We start from the raw sequence: 16,668 nt of genomic DNA on the forward strand, positions 1-16,668 counted from the left end.
AGGGCTGCTCACAGCTCCAGATCAACCCCAAGACATCTCCAAGGGCACTTTTCAAGGGCAAGGTCAAAGCAGGGATTACTATAAACATAAGGAGCTTTCCTGAGTTTGAGCTTTCTGTTTCCTACTCTTGGGGAATTTTCAGGAGAAATGGACAAGGAGCTGTCATGCTTGAACAAGTCACTGAGACTCCTGAGCTGTAACTCTGAGGGATCAGTAAGTCTGATAGGAGCCTCCTGAAGTAGAGCACAGGGACTGAGAACAACTGCCTGGCTGTGCTGGTGTCTGGGAGGCAGCATGTACAGCTGGGTAAGGGTAACTCTTTCCTGAGTGCCCAGCTGCCTCTCCCCTTCTCTCTGAGGCAGATCCTCACTCTTTTTTTCCTTGTTTCTCCACTAGTCTGTGTTATTGCTACTGTTACCTTGTTCCTGCTGTCAGGCTCTCTGGGGGTGGGAGTTTCAGCTGCAGAGTCACACACTGATCTTGTGGGTCCTCCCATGCAGCTGTGACCATGGGAACAAGGTTACAGGTGTTCAAGCTCTCCTCCAAGCTATGGGCAATGCAGTCTGTGTCATTCTCTAGGAAATGAGCTGACTCTCCCTTCCTAAGATACCATCATCAGGACACTTGGCTATTTTCTTGGGGTGACCTTCCAAGCTGTGAGCTGCCCTCCAGGATGCAGGTCTGTCCCATAGTGTCTTGGTGTTACCTGAATGCCCCATGGAGAAGCACAGAGTCACCATGACTGAGGAAATGCAGTTGGGTTTATGAAATAACCCATGTGTGTCCCTGGCAAGAAGTGGGGTGCAGAGACCTTGAGAAAGGGGGAGACACTTGGTGTTGGACAGTGGGTCTCTCTGCTTTCAGGAGTGCCTGGAATCTTTTCAGGTTAACATGGGTGTGTGATTACCCCCCTGTCTCAGAAAGGTACAAGCCCAGGGTAGCTGGCAACAAGACAGAGTGACAGACCAGCTCCCCTAACTCTGCACTGCGGTGCAGGCACTACTCTTTCCTCGCAGGAACCACTTTATTTTCTCTGAGTGCAGCAGAAAAGATGAGGGTTTCTGAAATCCAAGACTATTACCAGGTGAGATGGGGGAGAGTCGTAAAAAAACCCCTCTCAGACAATGCTTTGATTGTGGTTTCTTAGCCCTGGGAGTGCAGATGTTGACAAACACTTTTATATTAGGAGTGTTTTCATCTGACCAATTCAAACAGCAGAACTGACCCCCCTGACTGACATCATTCCCAGAAACCCACCGCTGCAGAGCAGGGCTGATTCCTTGGCAGGCAGTAGGCAGAGGTACTGATCCTCAGGCCACACTCAGCCAGCACCAACCACAGCCCCAGCAATGGTGCTCAAAATAGATCTCGTTGAAATGAAAAAGGTGCAGTGAGTATGTAGTGTAAAGAAATGTCTTTGATATTACTCAGAGACTAATGCCCTAACTTGTCACTGTCCTTGCCTCCCTGTTCTGTCCTCCACACCCAGAAGCAGCAGATGTCCAACAGCAGCTCCATCACTGAGTTCCTCCTCCTGGCATTTGCAGACACGCGGGAGCTGCAGCTCTTGCACTTCTGGCTCTTCCTGGGCATCTACCTGGCTGCCTTCATGGCCAACAGCCTCATCATCACTGCCGTAGCCTGTGACCACCGCCTCCACACACCCATGTACTTCTTCCTCCTCAACCTCTCCCTCCTTGACCTGGGATCCATCTCCACCACTGTCCCCAAAGCTATGGCCAACTCCCTCTGGAACACCAGGGCCATCTCCTACCCAGGATGTGCTGCACAGGTCTTTCTGTTCATCTTTTTGATCTCAGCAGAGTATTTTCTTCTCACTGTCATGGCCTATGACCGCTACGTTGCCATCTGCAAACCCCTGCACTACGGGACCCTCCTGGGCAGCAGAGCTTGTGTCCACATGGCAGCAGCTGCCTGGGGCACTGGTTTCCTCACTGCTGTGCTGCACACTGCCAATACATTTTCAGTACCCCTCTGCCAAGGCAATGCTGTGGACCAGTTCTTCTGTGAAATCCCCCAGATCCTCAAGCTCGCTTGCTCAGATGCCTACCTCAGGGAAGTTGGGGTACTTGTAGTTGGTGTCTGTTTTGTATTTGGGTGTTTTGTTTTCATTGTGCTGTCCTATGGGCAGATCTTCAGGGCTGTGCTGAGGATCCCCTCTGAGCAGGGACAGCACAAAGCCTTTTCCACCTGCATCCCTCACCTGGCCGTGGTCTCCTTGTTTGTAAGCACTGCCATGTTTGCCTACCTGAAGCCCCTCTCCATCTCCTCCCCATCCCTGGACCTGCTGGTGGCAGTTCTGTACTCGGTGGTGCCTCCAGCCTTGAACCCCCTCATCTATAGCATGAGAAACCATGAGATCAAGGATGCCCTGAGAAAACTAATCACTGGATGCTTTTCAGAAGGAATAAACTGCATGTACTCTTTTGCATAGGACTCATACATCATTACAAGCTCAGCCTGTCTTCTGGTGGGTTTTTTAGGGTGATTTTTGGTTTTGAGTGTGGTTTTTGATTGCTCTTTTTGCTTTGTTTTACTTTTCTGAATGCTTTCCACAAAGAAATGTTTCTTCCTCTGGTTTCTAATTCACATTCTATCCAGATTTTGTGTGCCCCACAGGCTGTGCAAATGAGGAGCCATACCCTCTGTGTATTTACCCAAAATAAAGGGCCCTGCAGTGACTTCTTTTTCTGAGATCCTTCCTCTAAGACCTTGTCTGCAGCTGCAGGGAGCAGTGCCTGTGTGCAGAGGGGAAGAAGAAAAGAGTCCCGCCACAGCAACACTGCCAGGGAGCACCAGCGCTTGGTCTTTCCCGAGCTGCTCTCTTCCCACTTCCATGCTTTCCTTCTGAACCCTTTGGTTGGTGGAAGGCCTGAGTGCTCTTCCAACATGGTTACAGTCATGCTGTGTGGCAGGTCTGTGGCCGCAGGCAAGGACAGGCAGTGGGCACTTGTGTGACAAGTGCTGGGTGCTGGGGGAGGCTGCAAAAGTAGGAGGGTCATGGGGGAGCTGTGATCTGAAGGCCACCACTGGGATCACAAATTGGGGAAATTTCCCCCCCCCGACTCTCCCCTTGCCCATGCTGTGGCTGTAGAGTGGGACTATGTATGCGCAGTAGGGCTGGGCCAGCACAAGGACAGGGCGCTGACAGGGGCCATGAAGCAGCTGCCAGGAGGTGCCATCATGGACACTTGTTCTAAGAATTGCATAACAGAGGCTCATCGCTGAGAACTTAGAGCTATTCTGTCAAGTAAAAAGAAAATTAAAAAGCTTTAGTTCAACATTGAGAAAACCAATGATTTCCTTTCAGCACTGTCCTGTTACTGCTAGTAGTGATAGTTCCACTAATTCCAAAAGGTTCTTGAGAGCTGCTTTGTTTTTCCTCAGCTCCAAACCTCAGACTGCTCAGACCTGGGTAGTACTACCTCAAATCTCTGTAAACCAAATCTCTCCCACATTCTCTCATCCACACTCTTTTATCCCAGGATACTTCTAACCATCATGTCAGCACTCTACTTGGTCTCTTTTTTATCTGGGTGAGGTCAGGGTGCTCCCTCGTAAAGCATTCCCTACAGGAGTCTTCTCTACCTGCTGATCCTGCTTGTATCACCTCGCACAACGTACAGCTCCAACTTCCTTCTGCAGAGCTCCATGGGATGGACAGTTTTCCTGTTTCTTTCACGAGAAAAGGTGACAAACAGGAAAGACTCCTTGCCAGGAAACCGCAGCCTTGGGTGTTGCTCACTTGGTTTTTACTGGCACTTCACTCAGACTCTGTCTTTCTGTATTTGGTGCTTTTCTGTGGCTACTCTTCATGGAAAGAAGATCTTAAAAAGACAACCATTTCATAAAAGATGGTCATAAAGGCCCTGTTGTAGACAACTACGTTTGCCATGAGCTCTGGAGGGAGTCAGGAAGGTAGGTAATAAGCACCAGGAATATGTGAGAATATCAAGGCCTCTTCTGAAGAGTGAGCAGCTCTGAGCAGCAGTGATTAGCCATGTGTAGGGCTCAGAGAGAGGGTCGAGGGATGTCGGTGAGAAACAAGGAGGTGGCCAATGGCTTTAGCAAATCCTTAAACACTATCCGAGGCCAGAAATGGAAAGCAGTGGATGTCTGTAGATGGGGAAGAGGAGGAGGTGTGTCCTGGGAAGATGTCAGGAAGGAAGACCCCTCTTCTGCAAGTCAGGGATGAAAGAGATTCTTCCATGTTGTGTGCATGCCTAGGAGATGGAGAAGGCCTGCTGATTCACGGGCACTGACACCTCAGAGAGGTGCCCAGCAGCACTGATTTTCCTGAAAGTGTATCATAGGACCACAAAATTACAGTAGAGTTGAGGTTTGAAGGGACAGGACTGGACCCAGTATTGACCCCTGCAGTGCACCACTGGTGACCTGCCTCCAGGGAGACCTTGTGCCACTGATCACCGTTCTGTGGGGCCGGCCATTCAGCCAGTTTTTCAATCCACCTCACTGTCTGCTCATCCAGCCTCCTCTTCAGCAGCTTCTCTATGAGGATTTTATGGGAGACAGTGTCAAAAGCCTTACTCATCTACCAAGGCAGCCATTGGATTGGAGAAGTTTATCAGGTTATCAGATAGGAATGGCATTTCCTTTCATCGGCTGTGCTCTGGGCCTCTGTGGTGTATCGGTTGGGGTCTGGCACTTGGAGGGCCATGATGTTATGGCATTGTATAGCCCATAAAGATTTGGCCACCTCACAAAAGGGATGCTAGGTGGGCAGTGCTACCAATTTTGGACATTGCTTGATAGCAAAGAAATAATGGTGGGCTCTTCCCAACCTCCATTGCTCTCAGCTCTGTTTAGCTATGAAATGCAAATGTCAAATGTTTTAATATAAACATGTCCTGAGAACAGTTTCTCCATTTAAAGTCTTCATAGGTAATGCATTTTAGAAATGACTGTATAAATCTAGATTTACGTAGAGGGAGAGAAAGGGTAAGCAGCTTGCTGTTCCATGTCAATGGCCAATAGAGAAAACAATCAGGAGGATTTATAGAAAACCCTCAAAACTCTGAAAATGAAGACTTCTTACACACTTATTACACCAACCTCTTTTCTGCATATGTTTCCACTTATACCTATCATCTCCACTCACAGGTTGATGCAGTTGCCAACACGGGGGTGGGCACTGCCTCCAAGATACCCTGAGGTAGCTGAAGACCTCATGTGGGACATAGAAATTTGATGCACACCGATGGCAGAACTTCTGGAGCATGAGCTGGTGGACAGGCAGGGTGCATCAAAGCCTCTTGGCTGAGACAAGTGATTTCTCTCCCTTGACTAGCAAGGGAAGCCTGGGCAATTGCACCCAAGGTGTCTAGTGTTAGAGGTGATCACTCTCATCCCTGCCTTCTCCTACAATGGCATCACCTGTAATTTTCCATGCAGCAAATGAAAAACAAGTCTGTCTATATGATGCAGAGTCTGCTTGAAGATGTGCCTATAACCCAGATATGTTGGGGTTGGTTGGTGCAGATTTGGCTATTCAGAAGGGAGCATTCCATTCCCTTTGTCTCTTTGCTTCCCTCTGCGAGTCGAGGGAGCTCGTGACTTCAGTGTGTGACACGCTGTCTGCAAAAGAACGAATATGGACAAACAAATTCCAGGACAGGGAACATTTTGGGAGGTCTTGGGATCTCTGACTAAACACAAAAAATTTGTTTTCCATTTGTCTAAGGTTATCCTCTGTAGGAAGCAGGTTTCAGTGGAGGTAATGTGGACTTAATACTTCGCTGAAGAATGTCTTATTTTTTACTGAACTATTCCTTCCTTTGTTTTTGCTTGTCGGCAATTAAGAAACACCCTGCTGTGTCTGTGTGCCTCTCATTCTCCAAATAAAACAGCTGGGAATTGGTGCCAACAGGCTGAAACATGCAGCTACAGCCTTCAGTGGCAAAAGCTCAGATTGGAACAGGGCTGCTCCAAGTCCCAGGTGGCTGATGAGAGACATGGTAGGTTGGGGGTAGGGATGAAGAATGACCATAGGTTGTGGAAGATGAAGGCTCTGGATTTTCATATCTATTCAGACTGCATTAAGAGATGCACAGGAGTAATATCAATTAGAGATTGCTGATAGCAATTCATGTATAAGCAGAGTAATAACGTGGAGAAAAAGAAACCCTTTCTTTTTGGTGTTGTTTAGTGTTCCTATCATTTCACTTTGATTAAACTCCTGAAACTGCTCTAATTAACCACATCAGAATTGAAAGCTTAAAGGAAAATGATGCACAGTGACTTGACTTGTTAGGGTGCTTTGCATGTTAATGAGCCCTCTGGTGCTGACTTTCTGAACTGCAGATCCTGAAAGATTGAAGAAGCCCCTAGAGACTTAAAAGTCAGCAGCAAGCCTCCAGGTTTCCGAGCGTGTTAGTGGGCTCCAGTGAGGGCCATCCCTGAAAAGACCATGGAGGGAATGACCAGAAAGGGGACCATCCCTGGGGGCTGGTGAAGCAGGAAGTAGGAGGCACTGCTTAGAGGTGGAAAATGAAGCGTGGAATGTGGCTGTGAAAACCCTTGATGTGTTTCACCAAGCAGGACAGCCAAGCCCTGAGCCCCATTCTCTGGGAAAGGGGTCCCATTACCTCATGGGATGCTTGGGGCTCTTCCAAGGAGCAGTGGGGGTGTGCAATGCTGAGTGCAGGACAGGATCCACAGGGGGTGAGTGAGGAGGCAACAACACACTGGGGCTGTAAGGACCTGGTGTCTTCTCATGGGCCTCAGTGGAAGAGACAGCAGCCAGGGTGGAGAGGATAAGGATCTCAGTTGTGTTGACTGGTGGTGATCTCACCTGCTGCAATGCCCTCAGTCATCCCCATTGCAGGCTGTCCTACACTGTCCTATGGCTATGCTGGTTTCCCAGCAGACTTTAGCTATGCCCCCATTTCCCCACCGCACTCGGACCCTGGGATCTCCCAAGCCATACTGATGCCCTTCTGTCCTTACTGGCTGTTCCTTCAAACATGGAACTGTGGTCAAGGAAGGATTGGTCAAGGTCTGTGAGTTCCCCACAACCTGTCTGCCTTCTTCCAATACCCTCATCATGCTCCTCTCGCACCCAAGCTGTTAGAGCCCCACACTTGCTTGAATCTTCTATTTCTCTCTGTATGCCAGCCCTGAAATACATGTCCTCCTTCTGCTACCTCAAAATCAAAACTTAACTTATTTCACTTCAGCAGGATGCCCTGCTACCCCTTCCACTACTTCAAGTCTGCTACCATAGATACAGAATGCTGTGTTGCATATATTTATGTTTTGGAAGAAGAATAACTTGTTTTTCTTCTTTCTTTCTTTTTTTTTTGGTTAAATAGATACTGATAGTCTTGGGGAAATCACACAAACACCTATTGAAGGATTCTTGATATGGTCAGGGCTTTATGTATGGGGACATGTATAAATCATCCCTGCACCTGATGTGAATTACTTCTGTGGCCAGGGAGATCCTGAGAGCTTTCCCTCATTTGAAAACATGAAGGGGATGGAAGAACAGCATCTTTCAGGATGGAAGGGACATCAGGAACTTTCTGGAAAAAACCTCCTGCTCAAAGCAGGGCTAGACCAGATTACTCAGGGCTTCATCCAAACATGCCTTGGTCACTTTCTGGGATAGAGCTGGCACAAACTCCCTGGGAAACAGCTTCCAGCCTTTGGCTATCCTCATGTTGGAAAAGTATTTCTCTATATGTACACTAACGCCCTTCTTTCAGCCCATTGCCTCTTGTCCTTGTGTCTTGTACCATGGACATGAGCCTGACTCAGTCTTCCTGGGAACACTGCAATGCTGCTACATGTTTTGCCCAAGATCTTCCTTTCTCCAGGCTGGACAAGCCCAGCTCCCTCAGCCTCTCCTCACAGGTAGTCTTCCTGCCTCGGACCATTATGGGGGCCCTTTGCTAAACTGGCTCCAGCGCGCCGACATCTTTCCTATATTGGGATCTGAAATCTGGACACAGTGTTCTGTAGAATCTCTTCCCTCAATCACCTGGCCATGCTCCTGTTCATATAGCCCAGGGTGCTCCTGTCCTCCCTTGCTTCCAAAGCACACACCTGCATCCTGTCCACCTCACTGTCCACCAAGACTTTTCCAAAACGCCTCCTTCCAGCCAGGCAGCCCCCAGCCTGTGTCATTGCCAGGGTTAGTCCCCTGCAGGGGCAGAAACTGGCATCAGTCCTTGCGCGATTTCCTGACTTTCCTGCCAATGCATGCTCTCCTCTTCCTTGAAGCCTTTCCCTGAGCACAGGGGCCTGGAGACCATTTCAGTAAAGACTCAGGCACAGCAGGCATTCATTCCTTCAGCCCCAGCTGTGTCTGCTCTTCTTAAATCACCTTCCCCATTCAGCAGCAGCCCTGCATTTCCCTTGTTCAGCCTTGGTCTCTCAGAAGTGACCAAAGCTCTTCTGTTTCCTTTGACTTCCCTTGCAACAAGCATCTCCAGGTGAGCTTTTCTTCTCCTACACACATACCTCCACAACAAAGGCAATAGAAATTCCTGCTTTGTAACTGTCCTTGCTGACAGCTCCTGGCAGCTGCTTCGTGGCCCCTGTCAGTGCCCTGTCCCTGTGCTGGCCCAGCCCCACTGCCCATACACAGTCCCACAGCCCCAATGTGCAGGCACAGCACGGGAGAGGGTAGAGTCAGGGGTGGGAAACTTCCCCCCATTGTGAGCCCTATGACGGCCTTCAGATCACAGTTTCCCCATGACCCTCCTACTTTTGCAGCTACCCAGCCCCTGACCCCAGCCCTGCCGCAGCATTGTCCCATGTGGAGCTTTGCAGACAGCTCTGCTCCAGGGTCTGCCAGGGTCTGGGCAAGCAGCAGGACTGGGAAGGGCTGTCTGTTCCCCCAAACCAGCCCTTGGCCCAGCAGGAAGATGGAGATGGCCTCACAGCAAAACTCACCTGTAAAGGGGAGTGACCAGCAAGTGCTGGAAGTGGCCAAAAAGATATGCTGGGGGTGACAAAGACCCTGAGCCACCCTCCCTGTCTGTCCACACCACCAAGGGCACAGACAGGCCTCCTCTCCTCTGCACCAGCATGTCTTCCATGCTTGCCACAAGCCCTGCCTCTTCATCACAAACCTCCGGTGTCAGTCCTCACCCTGCATGGTCACACACTACAAGCTATACACTGATATTTTTCTCTCCTGGACACTTTCCAGCCCAGCCCAGTTCCCCCTAAACTCTTCCCACTGCCCCTGACCTCTCACCACCTACCCTGCCCTCTTCCCAGCACAGCCCAGTCTGGCATAGCCCCACAGCAGTGCCCACCACAGGGTGCGGCAGAGCTCTGGGCACTCACCCCACGGTCCCAGACCCTCTGAAGGGCACAGCAGCTCCTCGGGGGTGGAGAGGGGTGAGCCCCAGGGGTGGGGGGCATCCGTGGCACAAGGCCTGAGGAGATCCCCTTGTATGATGGAAATGCTGCAATGGAGGCCAGCTCTGTCACACAAGTGCCCACTGCCTGTCCTTGCCTGCGGCCACAGGCCTGCCACACAGCAGGACTGTAACCATGCTGGAAGAGCACTCAGGCCTTCCACCAACCAAAGGGTTCAGAAGGAAAGCATGGAAGTGGGAAGAGAGCAGCTTGGGAAAGACCAAGCGCTGGTGCTCCCTGGCAGGGCTGCTGTGCTGGGACTCTTTTCTTCTTCCCCTCTGCACACAGGCACTGCTCCCTGCAGCTGCAGAGAAGGTCTTGGAGGAAGGATCTCAGAGAAACAAGTCACTGCAGGGCCCTTGTCGTGGTTTAACCCCAGCCAGAAGCTAAACACCACGCAGCCGCTCACTCACTTCCCCCCCACCCAGTGGGATGCGGGAGAAAATCGGGAAAAGAAGCAAAACCTGTGGGTTGAGATAAGAACGGTTTAATAGAACAGAAAAGAAGAAACTAATAATGATAATGATAACACTAATAAAATGACAACAGTAATAATGAAAGGATTGCAATGTACAAATGATGCGCAGTGCAATTGCTCACCACCCACCGACCGACACTCAGCTAGTCCCCCGAGCGGCGATTCCCCACCCCCCCACTTCCCCGTTCCTCTACTAGATGGGACGTCACATGGTATGGAATACACCGTTGGCCAGTTTGGGTCAGGTGCCCTGGCTGTGTCCTGTGCCAACTTCTTGTGCCCCTCCAGCTTTCTCGCTGGCTGGGCATGAGAAGCTGAAAAATCCTTGACTTTAGTCTAAACACTACTGAGCAACATCTGAAATCACCCGTGTTATCAACATTCTTCGCATACTGAACTCAAAACATAGCACTGTACCAGCTACTAGGAAGACAGTTAACTCTAACCCAGCTGAAACCAGGACACCCTTTATTTTGGGTAAATACAAAGAGGGTATGGCTCCTCATTTGCACAGCCTGTGGGGCACACAAAACCTGGATAGATTGTGAATTAGAAACCAGAGGAAGAAACATTTCTTTGTGGAAAGCATACAGATAAGTAAAACAAAGCAAAAAGAGCAATCAAAAACCACACTCAAAACCAAAAATCACCCTAAAAAACCCACCAGAAGACAGGCTGAGCTTTTAATGATGTATGAGTCCTATGCAAAAGACTACAGGCAGCTTATTCCTTACGAAAAGCATCCAGTGATTAGTTTTCTCAGGGCATCCTTGATCTTATGGTTTCTCATGCTGTAGATGAGGGGGTTCACTGCTGGAGGCACCACTGAGTACAGAACTGCCACCAGCAGGTCCAGGGATGGGGAGGAGATGGAGGGGAGCTTCAGGTAGGCAAACATGGCAGTGCTTACAAACAAGGAGACCACGGCCAGGTGAGGGATGCAGGTGGAAAAGGCTTTGTGCTGTCCCTGCTCAGAGGGGATCCTCAGCACAGCCCTGAAGATCTGCCCATAGGACAGCACAATGAAAACAAAACACCCAAATACAAAACAGACAGCAACTACAAATACCCCAACTTCCCTGAGGTAGGCATCTGAGCAGGCAAGCTTGAGGATCGGGGGGATTTCGCAGAAGAACTGGTCAACAGCATTGCCTTGGCAGAGGGGTACTGAAAATGTATTGGCAGTGTGCAGCACAGCAGTGAGGAACCCACTGCCCAGGCAGCTGCTGCCATGTGGACACAAGCTCTGCTGCCCAGGAGGGTGCCGTAGTGCAGGGGTTTGCAGATGGCAACGTAGCGGTCGTAGGCCATGATGGTGAGAAGAAAATACTCTGCTGAGATCAAAAAGACAAACAGAAAGACCTGTGCAGCACATCCTGGGTAGGAGATGGCCCTGGTGTCCCAGAGGGAATTGGCCATGGCTTTGGGGACAGTGGTGGAGATGGAGGCCAGGTCAAGGAGGGAGAGGTTGAGGAGGAAGAAGTACATGGGTGCGTGGAGGCGGTGGTCACAGGCAATGGTGGTGATGATGAGGCCGTTGGCCAGGAGGGCAGCCAGGTAGATGCCCAGGAAGAGCCAGAAGTGCAAGAGCTGCAGCTCCCGCGTGTCTGCAAATGCCAGGAGGAGGAACTCAGTGATGGAGCTGCTGTTGGACATCTGCTGCCTGTGGGTGTGGAGGACAGAACAGGGAGGCAAGGACAGTGACAAGTTAGGGCATTATTCTCTGAGTAATATCAAAGACATTTCTCACACTACATACTCACTGCACCTTTTTCATTTCAACGAGATCTATTTTGAGCACCATTGCTGGAGCTGTGGTTGGTGCTGGCTGAGTGTGCCGTGAGGATCAGGACCTCTGCCTACTGCCTGCCAAGGAATCAGCCCTGCTCTGCAGCAGTGGGTTTCTGGGAATGGTGTCAGTCAGGGGGGTCAGTTCTGCTGTTTGAATTGGTCAGATGAAAACACTCCTAATATGAAAGTGTTTGTCAACATCTGCACTCCCAGGGCTAAGAAACCACAATCAAAGCATTGTCTGAGAGGGGTTTTTTTACAACTCTCCCCCATCTCACCTGGTAATAGTCTTGGATTTCAGAAACCCTCATCTTTTCTGCTGCACTCAGAGAAAATAAAGTGGTTCCTGCGAGGAAAGAGTAGTGCCTGCACCGCAGTGCAGAGCGAGGGGAGCTGGTCTGTCACTCTGTCTTGTTGCCAGCTACCCTGGGCTTGCTTCTTTCTGAGACAGGGGGGTAATCACACACCCATGTTAACCTGAAAAGACTCCAGGGACTACTGAGAGCAGAGACACCCACTGTCCAACACCAAGTGACTCCCCCTTTCTCAAGGTCTCTGCACCCCACCTCTTGCCAAGGACACACATGGTTCATTTCACAAACCCAACTGCATTTCCTCAGTCATGGTGACTCTGTGCTTTTGCATTGGGTATTCAGGTAACAGCAAGATGCTATGGGACAGACCTGCATCCTGGAGGGCAGCTCACAGCTTGGAAGGTCACCCCAAGAAAATAGCCAAGTGTCCTGATGATGGTATCTCAGGAAGGAAGAGTCAGCTCATTTCCTAGGGAATAACACAGGCTGCATTGCCCACAGCTTGGAGGAGAGCTTGAACACCTGTAACCTTGTTCCCATGGACACAGCTGTATTGGAGGACCCACAAGATCAGTGTGTGACTCTGCAGCTGAAACTCCCACCCCCAGAGAGCCTGACAGCAGGAACAAGGTAACAGTAGCAATAACACAGACTAGTGGAGAAACAAGGAAAAAAAGAGTGAGGATCTGCCTCAGAGAGACAAGGGAAGAGGCAGCCGGGCACTCAGGAAAGAGTTACCCTTACCCAGCTGTACATGCCGCCTCCCAGACACCAGCACAGCCAGGCAGTTGTTCTCAGTCCCTGTGCTCTACTTCAGGAGGTTCCTATCAGACTTACTGATCCCTCAGAGTTACAGCTCAGGAGTCTCAGTGACTTGTTCAAGCATGACAGCTCCTTTTCCATTGCTCCTGAAAATTCCCCAAGAGTAGTGTATTGGTTTTGTGTGGCAAGGTTTTGGTAGCGGGGGGGGTTACAGGGGTGGCTTCTGTAAGAAGCTGCTGGAAGCTTCCCCTGTGTTCGACAGAGCCCATACCAGCCGGCTCTAAGACAGACCCGCCGCCGGCCAAGGCCGAGCCAATCAGCGATAGTGGTAGCGCCTCTGTGATAACATTTTTAAGAAGGAAAAAAAGTTGGGACGGCGGTATTCGGCAGCCGGAGAGAGGAGTGAGAACATGTAAGAGAAACAACCCTGCGGACACCAAGGTCAGTGCAGAAGGAGGGGGAGGAGATGCTCCAGGCGCCGGAGCAGAGATTCCCCTGCAGCCCGTGGTGAAGACCATGGTGAGGCAGGCTGTCCCCCTGCAGTCCATGGAGGTCCACGGTGGAGCAGATATCCACCTGCAGCCCATGGAGGACCCCACGCCGGAGCAGGTGGGTTCCCGAAGGAGGCTGTGACCCCGTGGGAACCCCGCGCTGGAGCAGGCTCCTGGCAGGACCTGCGGATCTGTGGAGAGAGGAGCCCACGGAGCAGGTTTTCTGGCAGGACTTGTGACCCCGTGGGGGGCTCACGCTGGAGCAGTCTGTGCCTGAAGGACTGCACACCGTGGAAAGGACCCATGCTGGAGCAGTTCGTGAAGAACTGCAGCCCGTGGGAAGGACCCACGTTGGAGAAGTTCGTGGAGGACTGTCTCCCGTGGGTGGGACCCCACGATGGAGCAGGGGAAGAGTGTGATGAGTCCTCCCCCTGAGGAGGATGAAGCGGCAGAAAATAACGTGTGATGAACTGACCGTAAACCCCATCCCCGTCCCCCTGTGCCGCTGGGGGGGGGTGGTAGAGAATCTGGGAGTGAAGTTGTGCCCGGGAAGAAGGGAGGGGTGGAGGGAAGGTGTTCTGAGATTTGGTTTTATTTCTCATTACCCTACTCTGGTTGATTTGTAATAAATCAAGTTAATTTTTCCCCAAACTGAGTCTGTTTTGCCCGTGACGGTAATTGGTGAGTGATCTCTCCTATCCTTATCTCGACCCACAAGCTCTTTGTTATATTTTCTCTCCCCTGTCCAGTTGAGAAGGAGGGGGAGTGATAGAACAGCTCTGGTGGGCACCTGGCATCCAGCCAGGGTTAACCCATCACAAGTAGGAAACAGAAAGCTCAAACTCAGGAAATCTCCTTATGTTTATAGTAATCCCTGCTTTGACCTTGCCCTTGAAAAGTGCCCTTGGAGATGTCTTGGGGTTGATCTGGAGCTGTGAGCAGCCCTGATCCACACAGGACCCTCTTGTCAGCAGAAGGACCCTGCCCTGCTGCAAGTTGTTTTTCCACCCACAGCTTTTCCTCTGTCTGCTGTTAGAGTTCCCCTGCCAGGCAGAGCACTTACCCTGACCAGCGGCAGAGTCCCTGCCCCAGCACACAGCCCCCTGGGGTGCAGGGACCCTGCTCAGAAGGACAGCCCTGGGCACCCCTGGCTGCACACCCAGCTTCACACTCCGCAGCCATCCCCGGGTGAAGGCAGCTGACATGCCCTGTCCCTCTGAGGGTGCAGCAGGGAAGCTGTGCTCCAAAGCTCGTCCTTTTTCTCTACACTGCACAAACTGTGGGAGTTTTCCTGAGAGATCCCATAGGCTGTGGGATGTGCCAGCTTCAGGAGATCATTCCAGGAACCACAGCTGTATTGCCCTGCAGCAAGACACTTACCCTGTTAAGGGCTGTGAAAAATTGTCTCCAAGTCAGCTCTCCTCTGTCCTCCCACCCCAGACTGCCTTTAACATCTCTCTCTGCCTCACTTCTCTCCCCTTGGTGCCTGCAGGCAGTGCCCTCAGCCCTGCTGCACTTTGCAGAGGAGCTGCTCCTGGGCAGAGCTGTCTCTCTGCAGTGCTGCCTGCTTGCCATGAGCTCCCTCCAGCCCAGGAGCCCAGCCCAGCTCAGCAGCAGAGGACCAGCCCAAGGCAGAACCTTCTCTGCCCCCTTGGGCTGCCTCCGGGTGTCCCTGGGGCTCCAGGGGAACCTGCTGGGAAACAGGCTGAAGCAATCACTGATGTTGCCTCCCTCAGCTGGGGAGAGACACTTCTTTCAGCAGTGACATTTCTCCTATCTGAAAGAGTGAGGTGCAAGAATCACCTTTTCATTGTCCCATCTTTAGACAGGAAGAACATCACACTGGGGTCACCACGCATATGCCTACACTTTCAAACTTCTGTTTTTTCTCTCCTCCTACATTTACTCACCCCCTTGAATACATAGTCAAGGAATTGACCAACAGTTTTCACAGGGGGCCTGTCAGCAGCACCTTGTCATTCCTAGAGATCAGCTTCACCTCCACCTAAGTCCCTCAGGGGCAGCAGAGCCACCACTGACAAAAACCCCATTCCCTGGCAGGGCTGCCCTTCCCAGCCCTTCTTCTTTCTGTCCTTGGGGATAGCAGAGTTTGCTCACTGTCTTGGCATCCAGTTTCAGCTTTATGTCTCCATCCGCCAACCACTCCGGCATGGCTCTGAAGCCAAGCCTTTGCACACACGGGGTCTTAGACGCTTGGACCATCTTCCTTAAGACAAGTCAGAGCCTGGCCTGGTGTTACAGCTGAGGTGCTACAGCCCAAATGTGCACTGATGCCCTCAGCCAGGGGTGCAATGAGGATGAGCTGGAGCCTGTGCTTTTTGACATCCATAAAGGAACTGCCAAGGCATGGTGGGACAAGCGACACACCTTGGGGTGCTGCAATGGATGGGTACCGGTTCTCAGGAGAGACAGGCTGGAAGGATCAGGAGTGGGGTTCCCTCCAAGTGAAGAAGTTGCTTGGATGTATGGAGCTCCTTACTGGGTCCAGTGAGAAGTTGGGTCAGCCCTTGTGAGTGAGGGTCAGAGGAGGGGCCAGTAAAGGTGACATTGTGGTTGGAGTTGAGGAACCCACAGTCAGGGCGAGGAAGTGGGCACGGTCTGTTCTAAGCACCCCAAGGAAGTCTCTGGATGTAGAAGCCTGGGCCTCACTGGGGACTTTAATGACCCTGGCATTTTCTGGAAGGGGAACACAGCAGCATGCAAACAGTCCAGGCAGTTTCTGGAGTGTCTTCGGGGAACATCTTCACACAGCTGCCAGATGGGCCAACAAGGGTAATGCAAACCCGGATCTGATACTTGCCAGCAAGGCAGAGCTGGCCAGGGAACTAAAGGTCAGTGTAAGCCTTTTCAGTCATGAAAATGAAATAGTGAGGTCCGAGCTCCTGAGGGCACTGAGGAAGGAAAATAGAAGACTGCAGATGCCGGACATTAGAAGAGCAGACTTTGGCCTATTCTGGGGAGTTTTAGTGGGGTCTCATGGCCACCAGCACTGACGGGCAGCAGAGCTTCATACAGTGCTCCTCAAGGACAGCATCCTCCAAGCATGGCAATGACCTATATTGAAACTGAGTTGAAACTTGAAAGTAAATTCAAGGGCACCATAAGGAGCTGTTATTACTTCAGGGACAGGCAAAGAAGAAGTAAAGATTATATGGGATCACTCCTAAGTTTAGTAAGAGTATGTATAGCTAGATCTGAGAGATTTTATGTGCTCTTATCACCAGCAAGGTCGCCCAGGCCTTGGTGCCTCAAGGCAGGACTCTGGTGGAAAACAGGCAACGGTAGATGGGAATCAAATCAGGGGCTACTTGAGCAAACTCAAATGTTACTATTCAAAAGAGACTGGATGTATAAATATGTATTTACATAGAGGGAGAGAATGTGTCATCAGCTTGCT

General features: G+C 51.0%; 1 protein-coding gene and 1 pseudogene across 1 annotated transcript; one reads left to right on the top strand and one right to left on the bottom strand.

Annotated features, from left to right (window-relative positions):
* The first annotated feature begins 1,453 nt into the window (after positions 1–1,453).
* LOC128138589 (olfactory receptor 14A16-like) lies at positions 1,454–2,455 on the top strand. The gene has a single exon (XM_052779792.1). The coding sequence runs from the start codon at positions 1,499–1,501 to the stop codon at positions 2,453–2,455; it is 957 nt and encodes a 318-aa protein (XP_052635752.1). The 5' UTR covers positions 1,454–1,498.
* An 8,167-nt stretch (positions 2,456–10,622) lies between these two features.
* On the bottom strand, positions 10,623–11,548 carry LOC128138557 (olfactory receptor 14J1-like; annotated as a pseudogene).
* Between the last annotated feature and the right edge of the window lie 5,120 nt (positions 11,549–16,668).

Source organism: Harpia harpyja, unplaced genomic scaffold, assembly GCF_026419915.1.
Source record: "Harpia harpyja isolate bHarHar1 unplaced genomic scaffold, bHarHar1 primary haplotype scaffold_55, whole genome shotgun sequence".
NCBI classification, from domain to species: domain Eukaryota; kingdom Metazoa; phylum Chordata; class Aves; order Accipitriformes; family Accipitridae; genus Harpia; species Harpia harpyja.